Raw genomic sequence first — 26,969 nt, 5'->3', positions numbered from 1 at the left:
ATTTCTGTGCATCAGTTGATGACTTCAGAAATGAATTTAAAGTTCCTCCATTTCAAGATTGCATTTTAAGTTTCTTGGGATTTTCGGATGAAGAAAAAACCAATATGGAAGAAATGACTAAAATGCAAGGTAGAATTTACTATAATTTAAAAGTTATATTTTTTCTCCCACTCTTGCTTTATCATCTCCTGGCAAATATGCCTCTTTAAAAATTCAGGTTTGGAGATAAATAGTTCGGCTTATTTATGCTTACATGCATTTCTCTTTAGGAGGTAACTATTTACCCATTGGAGATGAAAGATGCACTCACCTTGTAGTTGAAGAGAATGTAGTAAAAGAACTTCCATTTGAACCTTCGAAGAAACTTTATGTTGTCAAGCAGGAGGCAAGTAATTCTAGAATAAGATTGGCTTTTTTTTAGATAGAATTTTATTTTTATTTTATTTTATTTTTTTATTTTAAGTAGGCTCCACACCCAATGCAGGGCTTGAACTAATGACCCCAGAATTAAGAGTTGTATGCTGTACCGACTGAGTCAGCTAGAAGCCCCAAGATTGGTTTTTTAAAAATATTACTAATTGCTTCTCTGATAAGATAAATTCTTAATTAATTTTTTCTTTCCTTTTACCTAGTGGTTCTGGGGAAGCATTCAAATGGATGCCCGAGCTGGAGAAACTATGTATTTATATGAAAAGGTATGCTTTTTTGTCCATTAGTCATTTGTTCTGTGCATTTGATTGTATAAAGATAACACTTCTGTTCAAAAACAGCGTGGGATAATTGGCATACCAGTCATCTTTAAGTCATGTTTAAGAGTTTGAGAATAATTGAACAGTTAGTTATTAAGTAATAGTTTGTGTAGATTTAAGTAAAACTATTCAATGCAGAATTATTTTAATCTAATGTATGTCATTCTGTGCCACTTCGTAGTGATATTATTATGAACAGTAACATTCCTATCTTCAGAAACTTAGAACCTTAAGGGAAAGCTAGATATACAAACAACTATAGTGCAGAATATGTGCTATAGTTGAGTAATTATTTTAACTAGCCTCATTCTGAGAGACTCAGGCAGGACTGAAAAGAGTAAATAAATGTTGAGCCAACTTACGAGGCTAACCTTGTAAGGACATTCAAGTTAGACAGCAGGTGAGAGATGGTGTGAAGCTTGAAAGTACATTGAAATAGCAAGTAGTTTAGTATGGCTTTAGAAAAGAGTGTGGGAAAGAAGGCCAACAAATAAAGCTTACGATTTAGGTAGAATCAAGTGGTTTTTAAAATGTTAAAGAATTTGGTAAGTATTGGGAGTCATTGAAGAATATTAAGGGGGGGAGATGTCATTAGAAAAATGACTCTAGTAGTAGCTTGTAGGCAAGGAAAACGCAGCCTTCATGCTAGATTGGTGAAGAGTGGTATCATTCACCAAAACATGGCATAAAGGTATAGAACCAGGCTTTAAGGGAGGATTTTCTTTAGTTGGAGATTTAATTTGAATGGAATATTGAAGATGAGGTGCAGATTTATTGTATTACTATAAAATCTAGATAGGTACTATATTGTCTTCTGACGCTTTTGTTCTTTGTATAAGGTTCTTAACCATAAAGTTTAAAAACTACTTAAAATTTCAGGAGAGAGCTTTTAAAGCCAAGTGTTATTCGGCAAATATTGTAGAGCAATATGTCCGGGCACTGTGCTAAATGCTAAGGATACAGTGAACAAACTATGAATGGTCCCTGCCCTCCAGAGTTTATGGCCTAACGGGACTAGACAGTAAACAAGCTTACAAATGAATATGTAATGGTGATAGAGCTGTGAAGAAACAGAATGAGGTGCTTGGGGTTAGGCAATTACAGTGGTCCCTTTACTATTGTGTTTTATGAATCTTCTGAATTACCTGGCAGAGTGTGTAGTTGCAAAATTATTGTGCAAAATCCAGATTTTGTCAGACTTGTAAATATATTTTTCTTCTGTTCCTGTCTCAGTATAGAACCAAGGAAGTAAAATTGAGCTTTTGTGCTTTTGATTGCAGGCTAATACTCCTGAGCTCAAGAAATCAGTGTCACTGCTTTCTCTAAATACCCCAAACAGCAATCGCAAAAGACGTCGTTTAAAAGAGACACTTGCTCAGCTTTCAAGAGAGACAGACATGTCACCTTTTCCTCCCCGTAAGCGCCCATCAGCTGAACATTCCCTTTCTATAGGGTCACTCCTAGATATCTCCAACACACCAGAGTCTAGCATTAACTATGGAGGTAATTCACATTTTAAAAAATTGATCATTAAAAGTTAGTGGAATGGAATAATTATTAGAATTTAGATAAATCACTACCACAGCGAATATGAAAGGTTCTGACTTTTATCACCTTTGTTCTAGCTGAGGAGAAGAGACACATAAAAATGCTTCCATTTAATGATTGCTTACTATATGCTAAGTGCTTTCTATATTTTATTTGTATATTGCTCTAGAAAATGGAAGAGCTGTTCAAAGAGCAGATTCTTAACATTAGCAAAACAAGATCACAGAAGGTGTCACATGAATTATGGAGAAAATAGGTACGATGAAATCAGTGGAGGGTGAGCTCAGTTTGTTCTCCAATGATACAGGGAGGCTCTATAATTAACTCTTCTCTCTTGATCATCAATTTTTCCCTCTATTTTTGTTTTTTAATCTGCACACAAATATGTTGTGTTTTTTAGAGTTAAGAAATAATCAAAACCTCTTGACCCCATGACACTCTACTTACTATTTCATTTCTCTCTTTCCTTTTACATGAGTACTCTTCAAAGACTTACCTTGATCTGTTGTGTCATTTCCTTGCTTTTCATTGTCTTCTCCAACCATTCCAATTGAACTTAAGCCCCTACTGCATGAAATTGCTCTTGCTGAGGAGACTGACAGTTTTGTTTTTGTTTTTTTTTTAAAGATTTTATTTATTTATTTGAGAGCGAGAGAGGCGTGAGCATGAGCTGGGGGAGGGGGCAGAGGGACAAGCAGAATCCCCACTGAGCCTGGAGCCTGATGTGGGGCTCATTCTCAGGACCCTGAGATCATGACCTTAGCTGAAGTCAGACGTTTAACCAACTGAGCCACCCAGCTGCCCGGTGACTGACAGTTTTTATGCAGTCAGCAGCATCTAACACATGAATAGCTATTTCTTCCTGGAGATAGTTTTTTTCTCTTAGCTTTTGTACCTCATTTCTCATTCTCCTTTGCCTAACTTCTCCAGCTCTAACTGTCGAATATTATTCCTGAGTCATTTCTTCTCTACTGTATTCTCCCACAGTGGTCTCATTTAATTCCATGGCTTTAGAAACATTCATATGCTGTTAACTCCCCAGTGTGTCTTCTTCCCTGTCCAACTACATACTTAATACCTACTTGTCCATGTCTAATACATTTCTTAAACCTAACATAATCAAATTAGAACTCTTGATTTTGATTCTCTCTACCACTCTCAACTCTACTCCTTTATCAGCCTTTTCTATAAAATGGATCTCTCTTAGATGATTATGTTGGTCTCCTAAATGGTTTCTCTATATTCATTTTTGCCTTTTTTGTTAAGTTTGTTTATTTATTTTTATTTATTTTTTTTAAGATTTTATTTATTTATTTATTTTTTATTATTTTTTTAAAGATTTTATTTATTTATTTGACAGAGAGAGACACAGCGAGAGAGGGAACACAAGCAGGGGGAGTAGAAGAGGGAGAAGCAGGCTTCCTGCAGAGCAGGGAGCCCGATGCGGGGCTCGATCCCAGGACCCTGGGATCATGACCTGAGCCGAAGGCAGATGCTTAACGACTGAGCCACCCAGGCGCCCCAAGATTTTATTTATTTATTTCACAGAGAGATAGACAGCACAACTGGCAGAGCGGCAGGCACAGTGAGAAGGAGAAGCAGGCTCCCCGCTGAGCAGAGAGCCTGATGTGGGGCTTGATCCCAGGACCCTGGGATCATGATCTGAGCTGAAGGCAGACATTTAACCTACAGAGCCACCCAGGCGTCCCAGTTTGTTTATTTATTTAAGAAATCTCTATACCCAATGTGGGGATTTAGCTCACAACCCTGAGATTAAGAGTCACATGCTCCTCCAACTGAGTCAGCCAGGTGCCCCCATTTTTGCCTTTCTATATGAGCACTTCAGTCTCTAAAATACATATAAATTAAATCATGCCAGTCCTGTGCTTGAAGTCATTCAGTGGGTTTGTATTACCATAGCTTTCAAGTTCCTATGTGATCCTTTCTCACCTACGTCCAACCTCATATGACGATATCATGCTCTCCTGTAATACTCTAAGCTTTAGTCACACTATCTCAGTTATTCTTTGGATATTTCCGCTACATTCATACCTCTGGAACTTTATACTTGACCTCTTTGCCTTAAAGAAATCTTACTGGGCTTTCTGCAAAGTTAAGTCCCTGTTCCAGCACTTCTCACTAAACCATTACCTGGTTGTGTCTTCAGTAGTAGTTATCATTGTTAGAAATTATATTTTTTTATTTGTTTCACCAGAATGTAAGCTTTAAGAAAACAAGAACCTTATCTAATCCTTTGCTTTGTTCTCAATGCCTAGTACAGAGTAGGTACTTACTAAATATTCTTGTGTCAAATTATAGAAGGCCCAGAAAACTGAGGTGGAGTTGAGAAATGAGGGGAGCAAGAATATAAATACCATACAAATTCACATTTTAAGGGATAGTGAATAGGTCAGTTTGCTTATGAGAATGGGGGAGTAATAATTAAATTCGAAAGGTTAATTGGGGCCTAATATTCGAGGACTTTGAAATCAGACTGGTATGACTGAACTGCATATTGTCATCAACAAGGAACTTTAGAAACTATTGCGCAGTAGAGTAATTGGTTGAGTAGGTAATTTGTAGTGGATTATTCTGAAGAATGATTAAAAGGAAGACAGTTCAGAGATGGCCAGACCATGAAGTAATCTACAGTGGCTTGGGCCACAAGATGATAAAGCCCTGAACCAGGGTTGCTAATGGTTGGAAAGGAAAGTAGGAAGCACTGTGGAGATACTGATGGAATGGAGTGACAGGAAGGGAATAAGAGATGACAGCAGAGTATTAAAATAAAAGAAGTGTTACCTTGGCGAAAATAGGGTCCATATTTTGGAGGAAGATAGTGTAGTTTTAGAGACTATTCAGGTTAAATTGAGGTACACATGCCCAGTGGGTATTTGGAAAAATTGAACTTGGTGCTTGGGTGGAAAGATTATGATTAGATCCATAGGTGAGAATTTATTGGTTCCATAATTGTGATGGACATACTGGGCATAAAATGGTAAGAGCTGATCATAAAGGACTGAAACTTGAATATGCAGTTTAGGGGATAGGAGAAGAAAATAGACATAACAACTATTCTATTAGGTACTCTATATAGAATCCTCAGTTTGTAGATCACTTTGTAAACACAATAGTTAAATTGAGTCAATATATGTCAGATTTTTTCTCTTGACATATGTAATGGCAGAAGCTCTTGGGTCTGGAGAGTAGTCTGAAATAATGTACAAGTGGGAAAATCTTTGGTCTGTTAGCTTTAGAAAGCATTCAAACTCCATTGTATACATCATTATTTTAATATTTAAAATTATTATTGAGTAAAATTGATATGCTGGGTCTATATATTGTTTTTTCATGTCATTATATATTGTACATTTGTTTTCCTATTTAAAAACTTGCCATTAGGAGATTCTGTACATTATGTTAAAGTACTTTAACCCTATCTATAGTAAGAAAGTGTATCTTAAGCTTTTATGAAAGCTTATGATTTCATTTTTTTGAAATACATATAAAGTATACTAATGTGTCCTCCCACTTTGTGTTGGACTGGATGTTTTATATTATGTTAAAAACTAACAGAATTTGCAGTTGTATGTTTTGTTGAGGAAGGCTTCCTCTATATATATGATAAGTTTTCTGTTACTATGTAATCATAACTTTTTTATCCTTAAACTTAAATATTTTTATATAGTTTTTCATTTTATTATTTGAGCTTTTTATTTTGAAATAATTTCAGATTGCAAAAAGCTGCAAAATAGTACAGAGATTCCAGTACTCTTCTCAGAATTCCCAAATGGAAATACTCTGCCATGTTTGCTTTAGCATTCATTCATTCTGTCTCTTTGTCTATATGCACACGTATTCTGCACTGTTGGAGACTAAGTTGCAGATAAGATGTGCCTTTTCTTCTAAATACTTAAATGTGTATTTCCCAAAATAGAGGGACATTTCTTGTACCACTACAGTAGAGGTATTGTAATTAGGAAATTGACATTAATAGTATTACCGACTCTTAATTTTAATCAGTTGTTCTGCTAATACCCTTTTTAGGAAAAGAAAAAAGTTTTTTTTTTTCTGGTCTAAGGTCCAATCCAGGATCATATGTTGTTATCTCTCTTTAGTGTCTTCTAATCTGGAATAGTTTCTCAACTTTGTTTTTAGTGACCTTGACATTTTTGAAGAGTACAGGCCAGTTATTTAGTATAATATCTGTCAGTTTGGAGCCATTGATACTTTTGACCATTATTTTTTTCTGGCCTTATCCTATGAGGAGATTTTACTTTAATGAAAATCTAAATGGGTATATTTCTCAGAGTGGATATCCTTCCCCTTTTTTTGTTGTTAAATCTGTACAATGTCTGGTTTTTCATTAAATCTTTCTTCCTTTTTACCTTTTAGAAACACCAAAGTCTTGTACTAAGTCTTCTAAAAATTCTACTCCAGTGCCTTCGAAGCAGTCAGCCAGGTGGCAAGTTGCAAAAGAGCTTTATCAAACTGAAAGTAATTATGTAAATATATTGGCCACAATTATTCAGGTAAAAGTTTGTTGCAAAATGATCCCTGTTCCAGTGTTCCTAACTAAAAAATCTAAGAGATACTGTTTCTTATAAGAAAATTATATAAGCATAGAATTTGAACATACATATATGACAAAAAACTGCTATTAGGGAAATGCCATACTGTAATAGTAGCTTTTATTCTTACAGAAATAGCACCTTCTTTATAGTGACTAAAAAAGAGAAGGATCCTTAGTAGATGATTTTAGAGGGGACCAAGTTTTATTTGATACGGAACTTTGCAGGTTCTCTGTCACGATACTGCATTTATATTTATATGTGGATATGGTAGGTAACTTTTTCTGAAAGTGTGCATTCTAGGAGTCATTGCTTTATTTAGTACTGTATATATGTGAAAAGCCATAGCAATGAAGCATAACAATATGGATGTCATTTTTTTGGTAATCCTCTCATGTGTCAAGTTTCTTAAAGTATGCAGTGGTTAGTCATAAATGTTAACTCATTGCTTATCATTAAAATGTACTGTGAAGTTATTGCTGAAGAAAAAGAATTCTAATTGATCCTTATAGGATGAGATTGAAGAAGATACTAAGAATAAACTGAAATTTGAAGTTCTGAAAGACAGTATTTAGGACACTATTTTGGCATCTGCAGAAAGAGGGAATAGATTTGTTTTAGGTAATGAAGGAGATTGTCAGGAAAAAAAAGTTGATACCATCAAGCTTGTCTTTGAATAGAAAAATAATAAGGAGTTTCTGATTGGGGTTAATTTTTAACTGACCTCTATTTGAATTCTTAATATAACTCATTAGTGTTCAATATAATAGCCTTTAGTTGCTTGTGCCATTGATAAAATGCATGGATAAGAAATGGAAAGACTTCTTTCCTGGTATTCATGGAGAGGTTATTCTTCACGGTTAATTTGTTTAGCAGTAGTCAAGGGTTTATGAGGCCCTCTGCTGTATTAAACTTTACTTGTTTTAACTCAGCTTTGCTCTTCCTCAAGGGAAATCATTCTAGATGAGTTTCTTGTTGAAGTTTTTATAGTCAGCCAAAATGTAGTCGAGTAGCAGAAAATCCCCTTGGCATATACTGTTCATGTACTTTGGTAGCATTTATTACCCAGAAATGTAAATCCTTTCAGGCCATGGTAAATGCACTGGAGTTTCAGAATTTTAATTTGCATATCAATTAATCTCACTAAAATGCCTTTTAAAAAAAGCCCTTAGAATTATTAGACTGTAGATAGTCTCATACCATTATGCTTACTATAAACTCACCTGAGATTTTATTTAAAAGATTGTGGTCTAAATTCATAATGATGTTCCCTTCAGCTTTATTTTAGGACTGATGTTTTCCTTTCCTTTTTTTGAAATTGGATTTGGAAAAACTTAATTTAGCCCCCAAATTAAATGAATATCCAGAAGCTTCTTTATTTCATGTAATATGTGAGTGCCTGTTAATATAAATTATTGTGCCAAGTGTTAAAGAGGATTCCTGTTTTAGAGGAGCTTAGACTGGAAGAGGAGATAAAACATGCATACCTAATTATAATACCAAATGGAAGGTTATGAGCATCATGAGGGAGGTTTAGATAAGGTATTTGGAGATTTGTGAGGTGAGAGTTTTACTCTTCCAGCTTAGGGAAGGTGTTGGGCTGGAAGTTTTAATGGATTGAACATTGGAAAGAGTATCATAAAGAATATATAAATTGAAGTTAATTTTATTTATTTTTAAAGATTTATTTATATATTTTAGAAAGAGAGAGTGTGCATGGTGCACGTGCAAAGGGAGGGGCAGAGGGAGAGGGAGAGGATCTCAATCAGACCCTGTGCTGAGCCCAATAGGGCTCCATCCCACGACCCTGAGACCATGAGGTGAGCTGAAACCAAGAGTTGGATGCTTAACCAGTTGAGCTACCCAGGCACCCCTGAAGTGAATTTTATTTTATTATTTATTTATTTATTTATTTATTTATTTTTTAAAGATTTTATTTATTTATTTGAGACAGAGAGAATGAGAGACAGAGAGCATGAGAGGGAGGAGGGTCAGAGGGAGAAGCAGACTCCCTGCTGAGCAGGGAGCCCGATGCGGGACTCGATCCCGGGACTCTAGGATCATGACCTGAGCTGAAGGCAGTCGCTTAACCAGCTGAGCCACCCAGGCGCCCCTGAAGTGAATTTTAAAGTATGAGTCTGATTAGTACATGCAAAGAATATGGGTAGGAAGTGTATTTGAGATTGTGCAAACAGTACAGACAATTGAAGATGTATATCGTTCAAGGTATTATGACTAGTCTAGGGGCGTTAGAGTTTAGGGTGGTTAAGGGGACTTAGAGTAGGGGGTGGGGTTTGGATATAGGGAGATTTTTTTTTTAAAGATTTTATTTATTTGAGAGAGAGAGAGTGAGAGAGAGAGAGAGCACAAGAGGGGGGAGCGGGAGAGGGAGAAGCAGGCTCCCTGCCGAGCAGGGAGCCCGATGCGGGACTCGATCCAGGGACTCCAGGATCATGACCTGAGCCGAAGGCAGTCGCTTAACCAACTGAGCCACCCAGGCGCCCGGATATAGGGAGATTTGAGGTAAGGCTGTCTATGCCAGACCAGAGAAGGCCTTTGTATAGTATGTTAGGTCATCTGTAATCTAGAGAAGAATTTTTGATGGGAAGGGGAAGATGATATCTGACTTGGATTTTAGAAAGATAACTTGGTTCACTTTGAAGGAAGTATTGGAGAAGGGAAATTGTGGAGGCGAGACCAATTTGAAGGTTATTTCAGCAGTCTTCGTTAGAGATTTTGAGGACCTGAACTTCTTAGGATAAAATCAGTGAAAATGAAAACAGGTTAAATTTGAGAAATGTTGGAAAGGTAGAATCAGAAGTTTTTGGCTATCTAATTTTATATAGCCAAACACAGGAGAACTGCTTTTGGATAGTTTAACATGTCTTAAGACTATTGGGAGTTTTTAATGAACCTTGATGTATTTTGGTTGTCTGAATATGTTGGTCAAGGATTTTTAATTAAATGTTGACTAGATAAGGGAATGTTTATAAATGACTACAAATATCTTTGAAACCTCTCTTTTGTTTTTTCCCCCCGAATCCTAATCCTTTCCCTTCCTTCAGAAGTTAATTATCATTTGGAATTTTGTGCTTATAATTACCCTTACAGTTTTATCATATATGTGTAGGTGCACAAACTATATAAATGTAACCATGTTTCTTTTCTTCTTTCTTACTTCGGTATTTTTAGTTGTTTTTAGCAGGTAGGGTTCATCATAATTGAAGAAATGGAAGACCTGAAAAAATATATTTATTTATAATATATATCTATATGTACATATAAATATTTTGGATAAATAAACTTACAGAATTGTAGTTCTTAAAAATAGTAGCAATTCATAATCTTCATGTAGTTCCTTACTATTTATAATGTATTTTCCTTTTATCTTTATCTTTTTTGTTGTTTTTTGTTTTGTTTTGTTTTTTACTTCATCTCCTCCCCTTTGCGCTATTGGCATTCATTTTACTTCCACATATATTAAGACCCCAACAATACATTATTATTTTTAGTTTGAATAGTCAATTGGCTTTTTAAAGTTTTACTTTTTAAATTATCATACAGTGAAATTGACTTTCTTTGTACAGTTCTATGAACTTTAACACATGCAAAAATTTGTATAGCCTCTGTTACAATCAGAATACAGATCATTTCCATACCCCAAAAAACTCCTGGTACTTCCTATTCCTTTATAAGTCACACCCTTTCCTCATTGCAACTCCTGGTAACCACTGATTTCTTCTTCATCACTATAATTTTGTCTTTTTTAAAAAAAATTTGTCTTTTTTGAGAATGTCCTATGAATGGGATTATAGTTAATATAACCTGTTGGGGCTAGCATTTTTTAGCCTTTGAGGTTCTTCTAACTTGTTGTCTGTATGCATAGTTTGATCCTTTTTATTGCTGAATAGTATACCACTGTATGGATGTACCACAGTTTTATCTGATGATCCTTAAAGGACATTTGGGTTATTTCCAGTTTGGGTGATTATAAAAAGAGCTATTATCAACATTTGTGTACAGGTTTTATGTGAACATAAATTTTCATTGCTCTTGAGTAAACACCCAGAAGTGGAATTGTTTAATCATATGGTAAGTAATATTTAACTTTATAAGAAACTGTAAAACCCTTTTCCAGAGGGGTTATACAATTTTGCATTTCCACCAGCAATGTGTAAGAGTTCTGGTTGCTCACATCCCAACCAGTTTCGGTATTATCAGTACGTTTTATTTTAGCCATACAGATAAGTATGTAATGGTATCTTATGGCCTTAATTTTCATTTCTGTAATGATAAATGATGTTGAACATCTATTCTTTTGTTGTTGAAATAACTGCTCAAGATTTTGCCCATTTTTTTTTTTCTTTTTTTTTTTTTTTTTTTTAAGATTTTATTTATTTATTTGAGACAGAGAGAATGAGAGAGAGAGAGCACATGAGAGGGGGGAGGGTCAGAGGGAGAAGCAGACTCCCCGCCGAGCAGGGAGCCTGATGCGGGACTCGATCCCGGGACTCCAGGATCATGACCTGAGCCGAAGGCAGTCGCCTAAACAACTGAGCCACCCAGGCGCCCGATTTTGCCCATTTTTAATTGACTTGTTTCCTTCCTGAGTTTTGAGAATTCTTTATATATTTTGAATACTAGTCATTTGTCAGATATGTGATTTGCAAATATTTTTTTCCTAGTCTTTAGCATGTCTTTTTTTCTTAATTAACATATAATGTATTATTTGTTTCAGGGGTACAGGTCTGTGATTCATCAGTCTTACACAATTCACAGTGCTCACCATAGCACATACCCTCCCCATTGTCCATTACCAGCCACCCCATCCCTCCCACCCCCCTCCACTCCAGCAACCCTCAGTTTGTTTCCTGAGATTAAGAGCCTCTTATGGTTTGTCTCCCTCTCTGGTTTCGTCTTGTTTCATTTTTCCCTCCCTTCCCCTATGATCCTCTGTCTTGTTTCTCAAATTCCTCATATCAGTGAGATCATATGATACTTATCTTTCTCTGATTGACTTATTTCGCTTAGCATAATACCCTCTATTTCCATCCATGTTGTTGCAAATGACAAGATTTCATTTTTTTGATGGCTACATAGCATTCCATTGTATATATATATATATATATACCACATCTTCTTTATCCATTCATCTGTTGATGGACATCTAGGCTCTTTCCATAGTTTGGCTATTGTGGACATTTTTAGCATGTCTTTTTATTCTAGGTCGAAAACTTTTAAATTTTGATGAAGTCAAATTATCAGTTTTTTTCTTTATAGTTCATGCTATTGCTTTCATATTTAAAAGCTCTAACCTAAGCTTAAATTACAAGATTTTCTCTTATGTTTTCTTTTAAATGTTTCATGGTTTTAGGTTTTTTGCTTAGGTCTGTGATCCATTTTTAGTTTATTTTTTTGCCTAGGGCAAATGGTGTTTTAGTACCATTTGTTGAATGACTAGCCTTCCACCATTGGATCTGTCAAAAATTACTTGGTCATCTTTGTGTGTGTTGGTTTGTGGACGTTTTTCTATTCTATTAATCTTGTATGTTTTTCCATTCACCAATATCACAGTCATGAATACTGCAGCTTTATACTAAGGTGTTCTTTGCCTTTACATATAAATTTGTAGAATTAGGTTTTCTTTATCTACAAAAAGTTCTGGAATTTTGATTGACATTGGGTTAAATCCATAAATCAATTTGGGGAAGAATGGACATTTCTTACTGTGTTGAATCTTTTGATCCATGTCTTCATTTATTTAGGTCTTTGACTTCTTTCATTAGCTTTCTATAATTTCCAGCATCATGTACATATTTTATTATATTTATACTAATTTTAATTTTTTATTGTAAGTGAACTGGTTTTTGAATTTTGGTTTCCATTTGTACATTATTGGTATATAGGAATGTGATTGTGTGTGTTGAGAGAGAGGGAGAGAGAACATGCACATCTCTATGCTGACCTGTGACCTTGCTAAACTCATTTATTAGTTCTAGGTTTTCTCCTTTTATTTTTTTAGATTGATAGAAGCAGCAATATAGACATAAACATGTCTTCTAGTTTGAAATCCAGTCTCTTTCTATTAAACCAAGTTTCTACACTACTATGTCAAGACATTTAATATTATCTTAAGTGTATGTCTGGAAATAACTGATTGCTTATTGTCTTCCTTAGTAACCTGAATAGAAAGTAGAAATTACTCTTGTATTCTAACAATTTTAATGATTTGTAGAACTGTGTGATAAACTTTTATTAGATTCTAACAACATTTTATTATAAGAGTATGTATGCACACACAGATGTATAAATAAATAGGATAAAATAGAAAATGTTATAAGAAAAAAGGTCTCAAATTTAGGGAGAAGTATTTTTTTAATTACTTTTTTCCATCAACATCTCCTCTCTTTTTTTTTAAGATTTTATTTGCGAGAGAGAGCAAGAGAGCGTGCACGCACAAGTGGGGTGGGGGGTGGCGGGAGAGGAGAGGCAGAGGGAGAAGCAGACTCCCAGCTGAGTAGGGAGCCTGATAAGGGGCTTGATCCCAGGACCCTGGGATCATGACCTGAGCCGAAGGCAGACCCTTAACTGACCGAGCTACCCAGGCACCCCTCAACATCTCCTCTGTTATCACTGTCTATATGTTCACTTTTTTTTTCCTTTTCCCACAATCTATCTAAACTAGTCTTTTTTTTTTTTTTTAACCTTTTAGTTATTTCAAGTACCATTGGAAGAGGAAGGACAACGTGGTGGGCCTATCCTTGCACCAGAAGAGATTAAGACTATTTTTGGTAGTATCCCTGATATCTTTGATGTGCACACAAAGATAAAGGTAAATTTTATATGATAGGTTGGTAGTAATTCTTTTTGGATTATGTTTATATTATGCTTTTTTCAGGTACTGTTGATTGGCTCAATGAGTTTTGTACCTAAAACTTATTCCCTTATTTATTCCTTTGAATCATTTATGTCCCTTTGCTACAGTGCCTTATTAATATTTGTTGTTTGCCTGTTTTTTATTTTATTTTTTTTTTTATTAATCCTGAAAATAAGGAATTAAGCCTTCTCATGTCTTTTCTATAGAGACATGTGGTTGCTAGTGCTAATTTTCTTATTTTCTTACTGTTCCTCTCAGGTTGTATGTTTTGTTTTGCTTTGGATTGTTTGAAAAACTGAAGCTGAAAGAGACTTAGAGACCATTTTGTTCATTTCTCTATTTCTGGTCAGATAAATACAAAAACGATATAAGACAATGCTATCTTTTTAATGATTTTTCCTTTCATGAAGGGTTTGTGATTTACAGGTATTAGTGTCTCATAGTTAAGTAATTTGGGGGCAGGTTTACCTGAACTCTTAAAAGTTGTTAAGCTTTATTTCCTCTTATTTTTCCTATGAGATGCTTGAGTAAACTGATCAGTTTTCTCCTCAGAACACCTTGTATTAATGTTTAGTCCATATTCCAATAAAAAGATCAATCTGAATCATAGAATGTTTTCAAACAAGTACATTAAGTTACTTTTGATTTTACTGCACATTATAAACAAAAATATAAATGATCTATAAGTTAATAAAAATGCAATTTATCAAACCTATTTTGTACTTTATCAAAATCCACAATCATATTTCAGTTATTTCTAGATCTAAAGGGAACTCTGAAGGAATCTTTATTTTCTTAAAAAGCTAACAAAGTTTCAGCCTAGTTTATCCTTGTTTCCAGTTAGGTTTCTGAATACTTGAAAAGTGTTCTTGGTATATTTTTTCTTTCATAGGAAACACTGAGAGGCATAAAGGTAGAGTGGGAAGGCAAGTAGGTTTTCAGCTTGATGTTCTACCGCTAATTTGTGAATCAGTTTGAATATGTGTCAGTCATTTAGCTGGTCTGGGTGTGCAAGTACTCTTCTAATATAAAATGTTATACTTGTTATGTGTACAGGATCATAATCTCAATTGAGAAAATCATGTTCTCTGATTCACTGGAGCTTTGGAAGTGATTGTCACTCTTTAGTTTTCTCATGTGTAACATAATTCTTTAAGCTTTTTCTAGAAAGTAGTATTAACAATATTTCTACTACTAGTTTTTTTAGCTGATTTCAGGTTTGTCACACATTTAAAAATTTCAGAGCATGTGGGGCTCTGGGGTGGCTCAGTCGGTGAAGCATCCGACTCAGTTTTGGCTCAGGTCATGATCTCGGGGTCATGAGATCGAGTTCCACATTAGGCTCCATGCTCAGAGCAGAGTCTGCTTGAGATTCTCTGGTTCTCCTTCTGCTCCTCCCTTCCCCTCACTGCTTGCACAATCTCCCTCTCTCTCTAAAATAAATAAATAAAATCTTTAAAAAAAAAAAAAAAGTTTTCAAAGCTGTGTTCTTTTATCACGAAACCAATACATGTTGTCAAACATTTGTAAAATCAGGAGTAAAGAAGAATAGAAAATATCCATAATTTGGGACGCCTAGGTGGATCAGTCAGTTAAGTGTTTGCCTTCGGCTCAGGTCATGATCCCAGGGTCCTGGGATTGAGTCCTGTATCGGGCTTCTTGCTCAGCGGGAAGCCTGCTTCTCCCTCTGCCTCTGCTGCTTCTCCTGCTTGTGCTCTCTCTGACGAATAAGTAAATAAATAAATCTTAAAAAAAAGAAAGAAAAGAAAATACCCATAATCTCATCACCCAAATTAAAAAAATTTTTGTATTTTCTTATTTTTTTATACATAGCAGTTTTTTGTTTTTTGGCTTTTTTAAGATTTTTTTTTAAAGATTTTATTCATTTGAGACACAGAGATAGAGAGAGAGCATGAGGAGGGGGAGAGGCAGAGGCAGAGGGAGAAGCAGGCTCCCCGCTTAGCCAGGAGCCAGATGTGGGGCTCGATCCCAGGACCCTGGGATCATGACCTGAGCCGAAGGCAGACGCTTAACCATCTGAGCCACCCAGGCGCCCCAAGATTTTATTTTTAAGTAATCTGTACACCCAACGTGGAGCTCGAACTTAAAACCCCGAGATCAAGAGTTGCACGCTCCATTGACTGAGCCAGCCAGGTGCCCCTCATTGTGGCCTTGATACACATTTCCTTAATGATAAATGATGTTGAGCATCTTTTCACATGCTTATTAGTCATTTTTATATTTGGTAAAATGTGTGTTTAGTTCTGTCACTCATTTTTTGACTGGCTTGTTTGTCATCTTACTGAGTTGCAAGTATTCTCTATAAATGCTAGATACAAGTCCTTTGTTAGCTATGTGTTTTGTACATATTTTCTCTCAGGCTATTGTTGGTTGTCTTTTCATTTTTTTAATGGTGTCTTTTGAAATACCGAAGTTTTTAATTTTGATGAAGACCAGTTTACCCATTTTTTCTTTTATGTACTGTGATTTTGCTTTCATGTCTAAGAAATTTTGCCTAACTTAAGGTTTTAAAGATTATGTTTTCTTCTAAAAGTTGTATTGTTTTAGCTCTATAGTTAGGTCTGTAATCCATTTTGAATTAATTTTTGGGTAAAGTGAGGGTTCATCTTTTTGCATGTGGATATCCAATCTATTTTAAAAATTATATTAATACATTTAAAACAATAATAACTCATTATGTGGGTAGCATAAATAACATAATCTTTATGGAGAATAACTAATTTCCAAAGCAGAAATAGTGAGAAGAGTGACACTGTTTTACATTTTTTCTGTCTGGTTTAAGAGAAGACTTTCTCATATCTGCTTCTGAATTCAGTCTGTTGCAGTATCTCACACATCATGTAGCCTGTGGGAAACTCTACTGTATGATTTGAGAGAGTTAGAGTGGAAAAATCAAATAGAGCTTTAGTATTGTAATGAAAATAGCTTTAATCTCATGAATCCCACTAAAAAGATGTCCTGGGGGGCCTGTCGCTGACACTTGGAGAACTTTTGGTTATAAGAGCTTATTGAGTAATTTCTACTTTAAAGTCACTTTTAGAATTTCAGTTAGGGAATGTATCATTTCTTGGCATCTCATTTTATCATCTGATTTGTGTTTTATTATCTTATAATGCTTTTACATGTCTTAATTTTTTATAAATATTTCGTATTTTAGGATGATGATAGTAAAGTTTTATAGATCAGGAATATGCAAACTATAGTTGATGGACCAAATCCAGTCAGTTTTGGACTTTCGTAGTTTTGCTTGTTTTGGTAAAGAAAGGTTTATTGAAACACAGCCACATTCAGTTGCTTATGAATTGTCTGGCTGCTTCCACAGTACAAGGACTTGTATTTGTACTTGTAACAGAAACCATATGGTCTGCAAGGTTTAAAATATTTACCATCTGGCCCTTTAAGTAAAATTTGCTGACCTGTTAGAGATTACAGTTTCAAATAGCTGATGTTAAATAAGATGCTTTAGCAGCAAGATCGAAAGTAGTTTTCTGTAATTAATAATGACAATCAGCTTTATAGTTAATAGGAAAAGATGTTGAGCTGTCATATCAATTTGGAAAGTTAGGCTTAGTCTTACTGACTTGATTGATACTCTTTATATTTTCTTAATTATTTTTCAAAGGATATTTTCCTTCTAGTCAAAAAGTTAATTCCTTGTTAAGGAGAAAGAATGTGTTATATTAATTGTTTTGCACATCAAATGAAAATACTTTGTAAGGTGCTTCTTTCAAATATTTCAAAAATATTGAAAGACGTTTAAGGGACTGTCAAGTTCAAGCTTAAATGTTTCAATTTGTGCTCTTTTAGGATGATCTTGAAGACCTTATTGTTAATTGGGATGAGAGCAAAAGCATTGGTGACATCTTTCTTAAATATGTAAGTATTTTATTTCTTTTTTAGGATTTCAGGCTAAAGCATCATCTCATTAAGTACTCGCAGGGAATGACAGTTACTTGTTTAAATGTGAGAACTTTCAAAACTTTGACATAGTTGTGTTTGTAAAATTATTGGAAGTGTTCTTCTGAAATATATTTGCTATATATAAGTTAACACTTTCTTGAAACCCCAAGGTCATTGTTAGGAACACTAATTGTCATACTGTGCTGTGATCATTTTATATATATCAAGTTATTTGCCTGTCACAGATTGATTTTTTTTTTTTTTAAGATTTTTATTTATTTATTTGACAGAGAGATAGAGAGCACAAGTAGGCAGAGGGAGAGGGAGAAGCAGGCTCTCCACTGAGCAGGGAGCCAGACGCGGGGCTCGATCCCAGGACTCCAGGATCATGACCTGAGCTGAAGGCAGCCGCTTAACTGACTGAGCCACTCAGGCGCCCCCACAGATTGATTCTTTAAAAAAATTTTCTGTAATTGAGGTTTTTTTCTTTATAGTTGATACCATTTTTTTGCTGTCATTGTGTTTCCTCTGCATAAAAGCTTCTAATGAACTTTTTTTTTTTTTTTTTTTTTTACTAGGGTAGGAACCACATAACTTAATTTTATCAAATAAAGTAAATTCATTTTGAAAGAGGTGCTGTGAATAGGGTTTATAAGTGTCTATCAGTCTCTTTGAATATAATTTATAGGTTTCAATTCCTTAAGTTCTGGCACATACACTTTTCTGAAACCTTCTCCTAACTTCCATCCTTACCATGTAGTCTTACATGTTTTTTTTCTGGTTGGTTGAGAATTCCAAATATGCACATTATTGTCACATACCTTTTTCTCTTCTTTTTTTTGGTCACATCTTTTTTTTTTTTTTTTTTTAGTTTCAGGGGTAAAATTTTTTGTTTCTTCATTTTCGTACAACATCCATTGCTTTTTTTTTTCCTTTTTCCTTTTTTTTTTTTTTTTAAAGATTGATTTATTTATTTATTAGAGAGAGAGAGAGCGCATGAGAGGGGGGAAGGGCAGAGGGAGAAGCAGACTCCCTGCCGAGCAGGGAGCCCGATGTGGGACTCGATCCCGGGACTCCAGGATCATGAGCTGAGCCGAAGGCAGTCGCTTAACCAACTGAGCCACCCAGGTGCCTTCAGGCGTCCTTCTTAATGCCCATTACCCAGTTACCCTATCCTCCCACCCTCTCCCCTCCAGCAACCCTCAGTTTGTTTCCTAGAGTTAAGAGTCTCTTATGGTTTGCCTCCCTCTCTGTTTTCATCTCATTTTATTTTTTCTTCCCTTCCCCTATGTTGATCTGTTTTGTTTCTTAAATTCCACATGTGAGTGAAATCATTTGGTTTCTTTCCCTGATTGACTCTTCCACTTAGCATAATACCATATTGTGGTTCCATCCATGTCGTTGCAAATGGCAAGATTTCATTCTTTTTGATAGCTGAGTAATATTTCATTGTATGTATTTGTGTGTACCACATCTTCTTTATACATTCATCCCTCAATGGACATCTGGGCTCTTTCCATATTTTGGCTATTGTGTCACATATCTTTTTGATACCTGTTAGTCTCCTCAGTTAGCCAAGACATTTTCCCTTTTTTTGTTGTTGCGTTTTTGGGTAATATAATTGATCTTTTAAATGGTGGTTTGGATTCGTCAATAAATAATAGCATGTTCTTGGGTACTAATTACTATATTCTGAACTTACAGAAGTTTTTAAACTTTGTCATGTTTATGTCAATACAATAAGCATTAGTATACTTTCGATTCTGAGTCTTTGCTTTTCAAGTTTTAGGCTATATGTACCAGTTGATGCATTTTGGTTAGCAATTAACTCATTAATGAGAAATTCATAAAATTTCTATATTTAACTTGAGAAGAAACTTATTTTAAATTTCTCTTTTGCATCCAGTATGTCAGATTTTGACTATTTATTATTTGGCTTTAAATTTCATTATCTAAGGGTAACATGTATAACAAATTAATGTGTTTTTTCTTCTTCTTCCTAGTCAAAAGATTTGGTAAAAACCTACCCTCCCTTTGTAAACTTCTTTGAAATGAGCAAGGAAACAATTATTAAATGTGAAAAACAGAAACCAAGATTTCATGCTTTTCTGAAGGTAACATGCGTTGCTTTCAAATAAAAAATCTGAGGATAATTTCTGAAGGAGTTCATTTAAATTATGCTTTTAGTAAAAATCTATCCATGTAAGAATACCTTAATGTTTAACCTATTAACTTTAGCCAGACCTGAGAGTGGCAGTGATATTTGGCTTCAGAAGATTTAGATAGCAGAGGCCATGAGGGAGCTGAGTGAGTGAAAATGTTGTCTGTAGGTACTCATATTTTTTAAAGTTATACATGTTTTAGTTCTCAAACATTTGTCAGTGTGATTTGGTTTTGCCTTTAAGGATTTTTTTTTTTTCTTTACCAGTGCTTTATTTTGTTTATTCAATGGTATCAGCATACTTAATACCTCAAAAACTGTTTTTTCTTGTGAATGGTGTAGACTCAAGAGAAACTTAAGATGGAATTTATAGGAGTGTGCAGAGACACTCACTTTGTGTTTAAGATGCTAATCCTTGAGTGGCCAGGAGGTCATTTCAGGTCCTGGAAGATTATTCAACCACAGTAATCTTCCAGAGAACAACTGCCACCCCATCTCTTCTATTAGTTCTTTTCAGGGCACTAGTGATAAGGTGTACTCTAATAAATGTAAGGCATTTAATCTTTGCAGAAAACCTTTTTTATTGTTAAATTAATTCTTTTCAGATAAACCAAGCTAAACCAGAATGTGGACGGCAAAGCCTTGTTGAACTTCTCATTCGACCGGTACAGAGGTTACCCAGTGTTGCGTTACTTTTAAATGGTACTTGTCTGATCTGTTTTCAGACTACTTTGGATGTTTTTTTATGGAATTGTTTTGCTCTAAAAATTTTGAAATTCTTTTCATTTTCATAGTTTTCTTAGATTTCAGCATTAAAGTTTATGTCTTACATAGAAAATACCTTTATGGATAATCTTAAAATCACAGGTACTGCAATAATTAAGTCTCCTAAAATGCTTTATTTGTTATCGTATCAATTACATTGACTGTTATTTTAGTTTTTGTTTCTCTACCAAAAGCCTTACATTTATTTCATGGTGTGTCATTAAGTCAAAATCAATTTATATCCGTGTAAACAAAATTCACCCACAAAAATCACAAGATGAGAGATGATTCATGTCTCAAGTTATTTAGTCCTTCTCTGAATCTTTATAAAATCTGTATACTTGATCTAATGCTTACTTTCTTTCTTAGATTGTGCAGAACACTCTTGAAGCCTGAATCCATTTATTCTGGAGCTTAAAGAGAGTTAATTTTATTTTTTTACAGTTAATTTTTATGAATAAATTTTGCCTCTAGCAGAAGAAAAGCATATGTATATGCTTTTACATTTAGCTGCCTGAAGTAGTGAATATTTTTAGGACAGGGTCAGTTTTTATATTTTTTAAAATTAAGTATGAAAACTAAATTACAGACAGGAATAAGTCTGTAATAAAGCATTTTGTTCCCCAAACCTTAAGCACATTATTATGGATAGCAGCAGATAAAGAGGCTAATTTTGTGACTGTTTAATCTATTTTTCTCTTTAAAATATTTTGGGTAATGTATGAGTTGTAGTAATTTAAAAAATTGATCATTTTTGTTGTTTTTAAGGTCATCTAATGTAGGTTAGAGTAGCTAGTTTATAAGATGATTTCCCCCATCTTTAAAAGCTATCCTGTTTTTTTTTAGATTATAAGGAGACTGCATGAACAAAGCAGTGTGATTTAACTTTATAAAGCTTTTTTTTGGATTATTTACTTCATTATTTTTATTAAGTATATTTAGAAATCCATCAAATAGTTTCTAAGCCTTTCTCTTATGAGATCGGGTGGGCATGGTACTAGGGAACCATCAGATGGAACATGGCATAGGGAGCTTAACCTCTATAGGAGTCAAAGTGTCAGCGTGTCATGAACCTCTAAGTTAAACAAAACCTGCTTTCAAGGTTACCGAATGCTCTCTGTTATTGAGCCATGGGCCCCAACATGAAATACAACATATAATGACTTCTCGCTAATTGAGGATTGTGTGTTTTCATTCAGCACTATGGAGAGAGCCTGAGGAACCTAAGTGTCCCCAAGCTTTACTAAAAGGGAATTGAGATAGCAGTGTAAGAAAATCTGTACATATTCTGAGAATTTAGTCAATAAAATTGTGGAAACCTTAACAAATGTGTAAGAAGAGAGCTCCTAAGAGAACATGGAAAAACTTTTTTTGAAGTAAAGCTTAGATAATATCTTTAAAAAATTAATCAGCCTATATCAAAATGGACAACATTTTATTTTTTTTTAAAGATTTTATTTATTTATTTGAGAGAGAGAGAGCATGAGCAGGGCGAGAGGCAGAGGGAGAGGGATAAGCAGACAGGTTGCTGCTGAGCTCCCCGACGTGGGGCGCTATCCCAGGACCCTGAGATCATGACCAGAACCGAAGTCAGACACTTAACCAACTGAGCCACCCAGGTGCTCCAAGATGGACAGTATTTTGAAGTCAGATAAAAAAACTACTATTTTTTTTTTTACTACTGTTTTTCTAATCATGGAAAAAAACCATTTTATCATAACAGATCTTAAGAAGCATACAGCTGAAGAAAATCCTGACAAAAGCACTCTAGAAAAAGCTATTGGATCACTAAAGGAAGTAATGACGTAAGTGCATTATTTCAATTTCTTATTGTTTTCTAGATTAAAATTGAAGTGTAGAACAATTAGAATCATAAATGAAGAAAAAATATCGATAGCAAATTTTTATAAAGTGTTATCTAAATTATTTTTCTAATAATGTAGTTACACATTAAAATGAGAGAAGTATTGTAAGAATACATTGATTAGTCAAAAACATTTATTTCTTAAGGTATTAAACTATTATGCATAGAAAGTAACATTGATTGAGAAATTTGGTGATGTTATAAATGTACTTCTGGACATGTTCTTCATATACCTCCAGGCATAGCATGTTCTTGTCTTCATTTAAACTACGCAAATGTAACTCAGAAAGTTGACTGTGGTGAAATAAAAAGAAAAGATTTATAATACTTCTTTCACTTTTACTTTTGACTTTTTGTTTCCTACCTTGAATTTAATGGAGTATAAATTGATAGGGTTGGTTGGAAATGTATTAAAGTATAAACTCTGTGGAATTGACTTGGGTGATTGATTGTTAAACTTAGGCTAATTACTGTAGGTCTAACTTGGAGATGTAGCTCTAATCAGAAATCATCTTTTTTAAATTTAAATTCAATTAATTAACATATAGTGTATTAGTTTCAGAGGTAGAGTTCAGTGATTCATCAGTCTTATATAGTATAACACCCAGTGCTCATTACATCACATGCCCTCCTTAATGCCCAGTTACCCCCCACCTCCCTCCCCTCCAGCAACCCTTAGTTTGTTTCCTATGATTAAGAGTCTCTTATGGTTTGCCTCCCTCTCTATTTTCATCTCATTTTAGTTTTTCTCTCCCTTCCCTCCCCTGTGCTCTATTTTGTTTCTTAAATTCCACATATGAGTGAAATCATATGATAATTGTCTTTCTCTGATTGACTTATTTCACTTAGCATAATACCCTCTAATTCCATCCACGTCATTGCAAATGGCAAGATTTCATTTTTTTGATGGCTGAGTAATATTCCATTGTGTGTGTGTGTGTGTGTATACCACATCTTTTTAGGGGTCATGAGTTCAAGCCCCACGTTGGGTATAGAGATTATTTAAAAATAAATAAGTAAATAAACTTAAATGATCTTTTATTTATTTATTTTTATTTTTTACATTTTAATTTTTTTTTTAAAGATTTTATTTATTTATTTGAGATAGAGCGAGTGAGAGCACAAGCAGGGGGAACAACAAAGGGAGAGGAAGAAGCAGGCTCCCCACCGAGCAGGGAGCCGGATGTGGGGCTCCATCCCAGGATCATGACCTGAGCCAAAGGCAGATGCTTAACCGACTGAGCCAGCCAGGCACCCCAGAAATGATCTTTCTTGATTATTATAATCAGAAATGAAAACTGTTGCTATTGTTTTGCCTCATGGAGGGTGAGGGCACTTTAACTCTTTGGACTTTATGTCATCAACATGTTTAATAGATCTAGTTAAATGATTTCTGAGATTTCCTGAGGTGCTTCTATATGAAACAGAGTTTCTTAAAATACTTAGCTCTAGAGAGAGGGTCCAGCAGTAGAATAATGTTCAAATTAGCGAATAACAGCTTCTGTTTTTGCTTATGTATATTTTATATGTCGATCAGCCAGGCTTCATGCTTTTGCTTTGTTATTTTAGGGCCAGGATAATAGTTTTTTTCAACACTTCATGGTTTAACATACTCTGCACATAATTTACCTTGATCCTTTCAGCAAACTGAAGTAGACAGTCAGCGTTAACTTAATCTTCACAAAAGAGAAAGCTGAAAGGTTATTACTTGCCCAATTTACTTGTTTGGTGTGTAGAGTACTTTACCAGTATTATTTTGATGGTAGCCTATAGTGTTTGTTGTTTATATATAATATGTTTTATAAACAAAGATTATAGAGTAACCTAAGTAGGGAATAGTCATTTGACCTGTTATCTCCCCTTAGAATATATCAGTTGGCTGCTTTAGGGATACTGAGCCATACTGATAAGACAGATGATTAAAGATTTCTTTCTTTTTCAACATTATTTAAGCTTTCTGAGAATTTAAGAATCTTTCTAATATATCCTTATCCTAAATGCTGTGCTCATAATAGGTTTTCAGTAAATGTTGAGTTATAGGAGCTGCTATTTTAATGTTGAATTGTGATGCTGATTTATAAACCTAATAGAGTTTGGCCACATCTGAGTTCTTGAGATTTTTGAATATTTAGCTTAGGTTTTAAATGCTTATTATGGTTGATTGAAACAACTATAATTTTTCAGGTAAAGGAAATAAAAGAGATAGTGCTTCAGGTAAAGGAAATAAAAGAGATAGTGCCAATTAACTAGTCCTTGCCATTTAAGCAAACGAAATCTCCCTAAAATTAGATTCTTACAACTTAGTTACACATGCTTAGATTATTTATTGTTTTTAATTTTTATTTATTTATTTTTGAGAGCGAGAGAGAGAGAGCATGCACAAGTGGGGGGGGGAAGGGCAGAGGGAAAAGCAGACTCACTGCTAATCAGGGAGCCCGATGCAGACTCGATCCCAGGACCCTGGGATCATGACCTGAGCTGAAGGCAGACGCTTAACCGACTGCGCCACCCAGGCACCCACACATGCTTAGTTATACAGATTAATTTGTTATAGATCTATGCTCTAGTAGCTTTAGTATGTATGTGTTTTTTATTTTTGTTTTTTAAACTATATTATGTTTCAAATGTAGTTTGATTAATTTTGGTATATATACACTCCCATGAAACCATCATTAACTACCATCAAGGTAAGGGACATTTCTGTCACCTCCAGAAGTTTACTCATGCCTTTTGGTAATCCCTTTTCCTGCCTCTCCCAAGTCCTGCTCATGCCAGGGTAACAACTGCTATTGTTTTTGTCAGTATAATTTGCATTTTCTAGGATTTTATCTAAATAGACAGTGACAGTATATTATTCTTTTGTCAGTCTTCTTTCACTCAGCATGATTATTTTGAGATTAGTCCTCACTGTTGCTCTTATCAGTAGTGCATTGCTTATTGTTGTTTTCCATTGTATGGATGTACCACAACTGATGTATCCATTCATGTGTTGGTGAACATTTTGATTGTTTCCCTGTCTCTGACTCTTACAAATAAAGCTGGTCTGAACATTTGTGAACAAGTCTTTGTATGAATATATGCTCTCCATTCTCTTGGATAAATACTTAGTGGTAGGAATGGCTAGGTCATGTAGTAGGTGTAAGTATAATTTTTAAAAAATTGCCAAACTGTTTGCAAAATAGTTGTACTATTTCACATTCCTACCAACAGTATATGGTGAATTTCAGTGGTTCTCTGTCCTTACTAACTCTCGGATGGTTATTTTAATTTGTGAAATTTTAATAGATGTGTATATCTATTGATATCTCATTATAGTTTTGACTTGTTTCCTTTAATGACAAATGATGTTGAGCATTTTTTCATGTGCTAATTGCTGGGGCCAGAAGCTCCACCACAATGTTAAACAGAAGTGGTGAGAGTGAACATCCTGTTCTTGTCCTGTTACTGATTTTAGGGGGAAAGCATTCAGTTTTTCACTATTGAGTATGATGGTAGCTTTGGGACTTTTATAGATTCCCTTTATTAGATTGAGGAAGTCCTTATTTATTTCTAGTTTGTTGAGTGTTTTTATCATGAAAGGGCTTTGGATTTTGTCAAATGCTTTTTCTCTATTTAAGTGATCATGTAGTATTTGTCCCTTATTCTATTGGTGTGGTGTATTACATTTATTGATTTTTGCTTGTTTACTCAAGCTTGTATTTCCTGGGATAAGATCTTGCTTGGTTATGGTGCATAATCTTTCTTATGTGTTGCTGGATTTGGTTTGCTAGTATTTTGTTGAGGGTTTTGGTGTCTATATTCATAAGGGATATTGGTCTACAATTTTCTAGTGATGCCTTCTGGCTTTGGTATCAGGCTAATATTGGTTTTATAGACTACTTTGGAAAGTGTTTCCTTCTCCTGTTTTTTGGAAGAACTTGGGAAGAATTGGTACTAATTCTTTAGGTGTTTGGTAGAATTCATCAGTGAAGTCATTTGGGTTTTAAAAATTACTAATTGAATTTATTGTTAGGGATCTGTTAAGACTTTTTATTTCTTCTTGAGTCAGTTTCTATAGTTTGTGTCTTTGTAGGGATTTGTCCATTACATCTAAGCTATCTAATTTGTTGGCATGTAGTTGTCCATAGTGTTCTCATAATCCCTTTTATTTCTGTAAGGTTGGTAGTGATGTCCCATCTTTTATTCCTGATTTTAGTAATTTGTGTCTTCTTTTTTTTTCTTGGCCAGCCTAGCTAAAGGAGTGTCAATATTGTCAATCTTTCCAAAGAGCCAAATAATTTTGTTGAATTTTCTGTTATTTTTTGTATTCTCTCTTTCAGTAATTTCTATTCTATGATTTCTTTCTTTCTGCTTGCTTTAGATTTACTTTTTCTCCCCCTGGTGTCTTAAATCAATAATCTTAAATCAGTAACTCACATGTTTAGGTTATTGATTTGAAATTGTTTTTTATTTTATGTGCATTTATAGCTAAAAATTTATAGGTACTGCTTTAGTTGTATACTATAAATTTTGT

The 26,969-nt window shown here is 34.5% G+C and overlaps 1 protein-coding gene across 1 annotated transcript in view; it reads left to right on the top strand.

The window, feature by feature from the left end:
• Window positions 1-26,969, top strand: part of ECT2 (epithelial cell transforming 2) — a 58,393-nt gene that overhangs the window by 11,419 nt on the left and 20,005 nt on the right. Inside the window, 10 exon segments of the mRNA XM_044914806.1 lie at window positions 1-129; window positions 270-385; window positions 633-695; window positions 2,030-2,252; window positions 6,693-6,829; window positions 13,581-13,700; window positions 17,574-17,642; window positions 19,670-19,780; window positions 20,433-20,529; window positions 22,316-22,397. The exon segment at window positions 1-129 is cut by the window's left edge and continues 29 nt beyond it. Of these exon segments, the coding sequence (XP_044770741.1) occupies window positions 1-129; window positions 270-385; window positions 633-695; window positions 2,030-2,252; window positions 6,693-6,829; window positions 13,581-13,700; window positions 17,574-17,642; window positions 19,670-19,780; window positions 20,433-20,529; window positions 22,316-22,397 (1,147 nt within the window).

This window comes from Neomonachus schauinslandi, chromosome 1, assembly GCF_002201575.2.
Source record: "Neomonachus schauinslandi chromosome 1, ASM220157v2, whole genome shotgun sequence".
Taxonomy (NCBI): domain Eukaryota; kingdom Metazoa; phylum Chordata; class Mammalia; order Carnivora; family Phocidae; genus Neomonachus; species Neomonachus schauinslandi.
The sequence above is the reverse complement of the archived record's forward strand: the minus strand, read 5'-3'. Positions and strand labels throughout refer to the sequence as shown.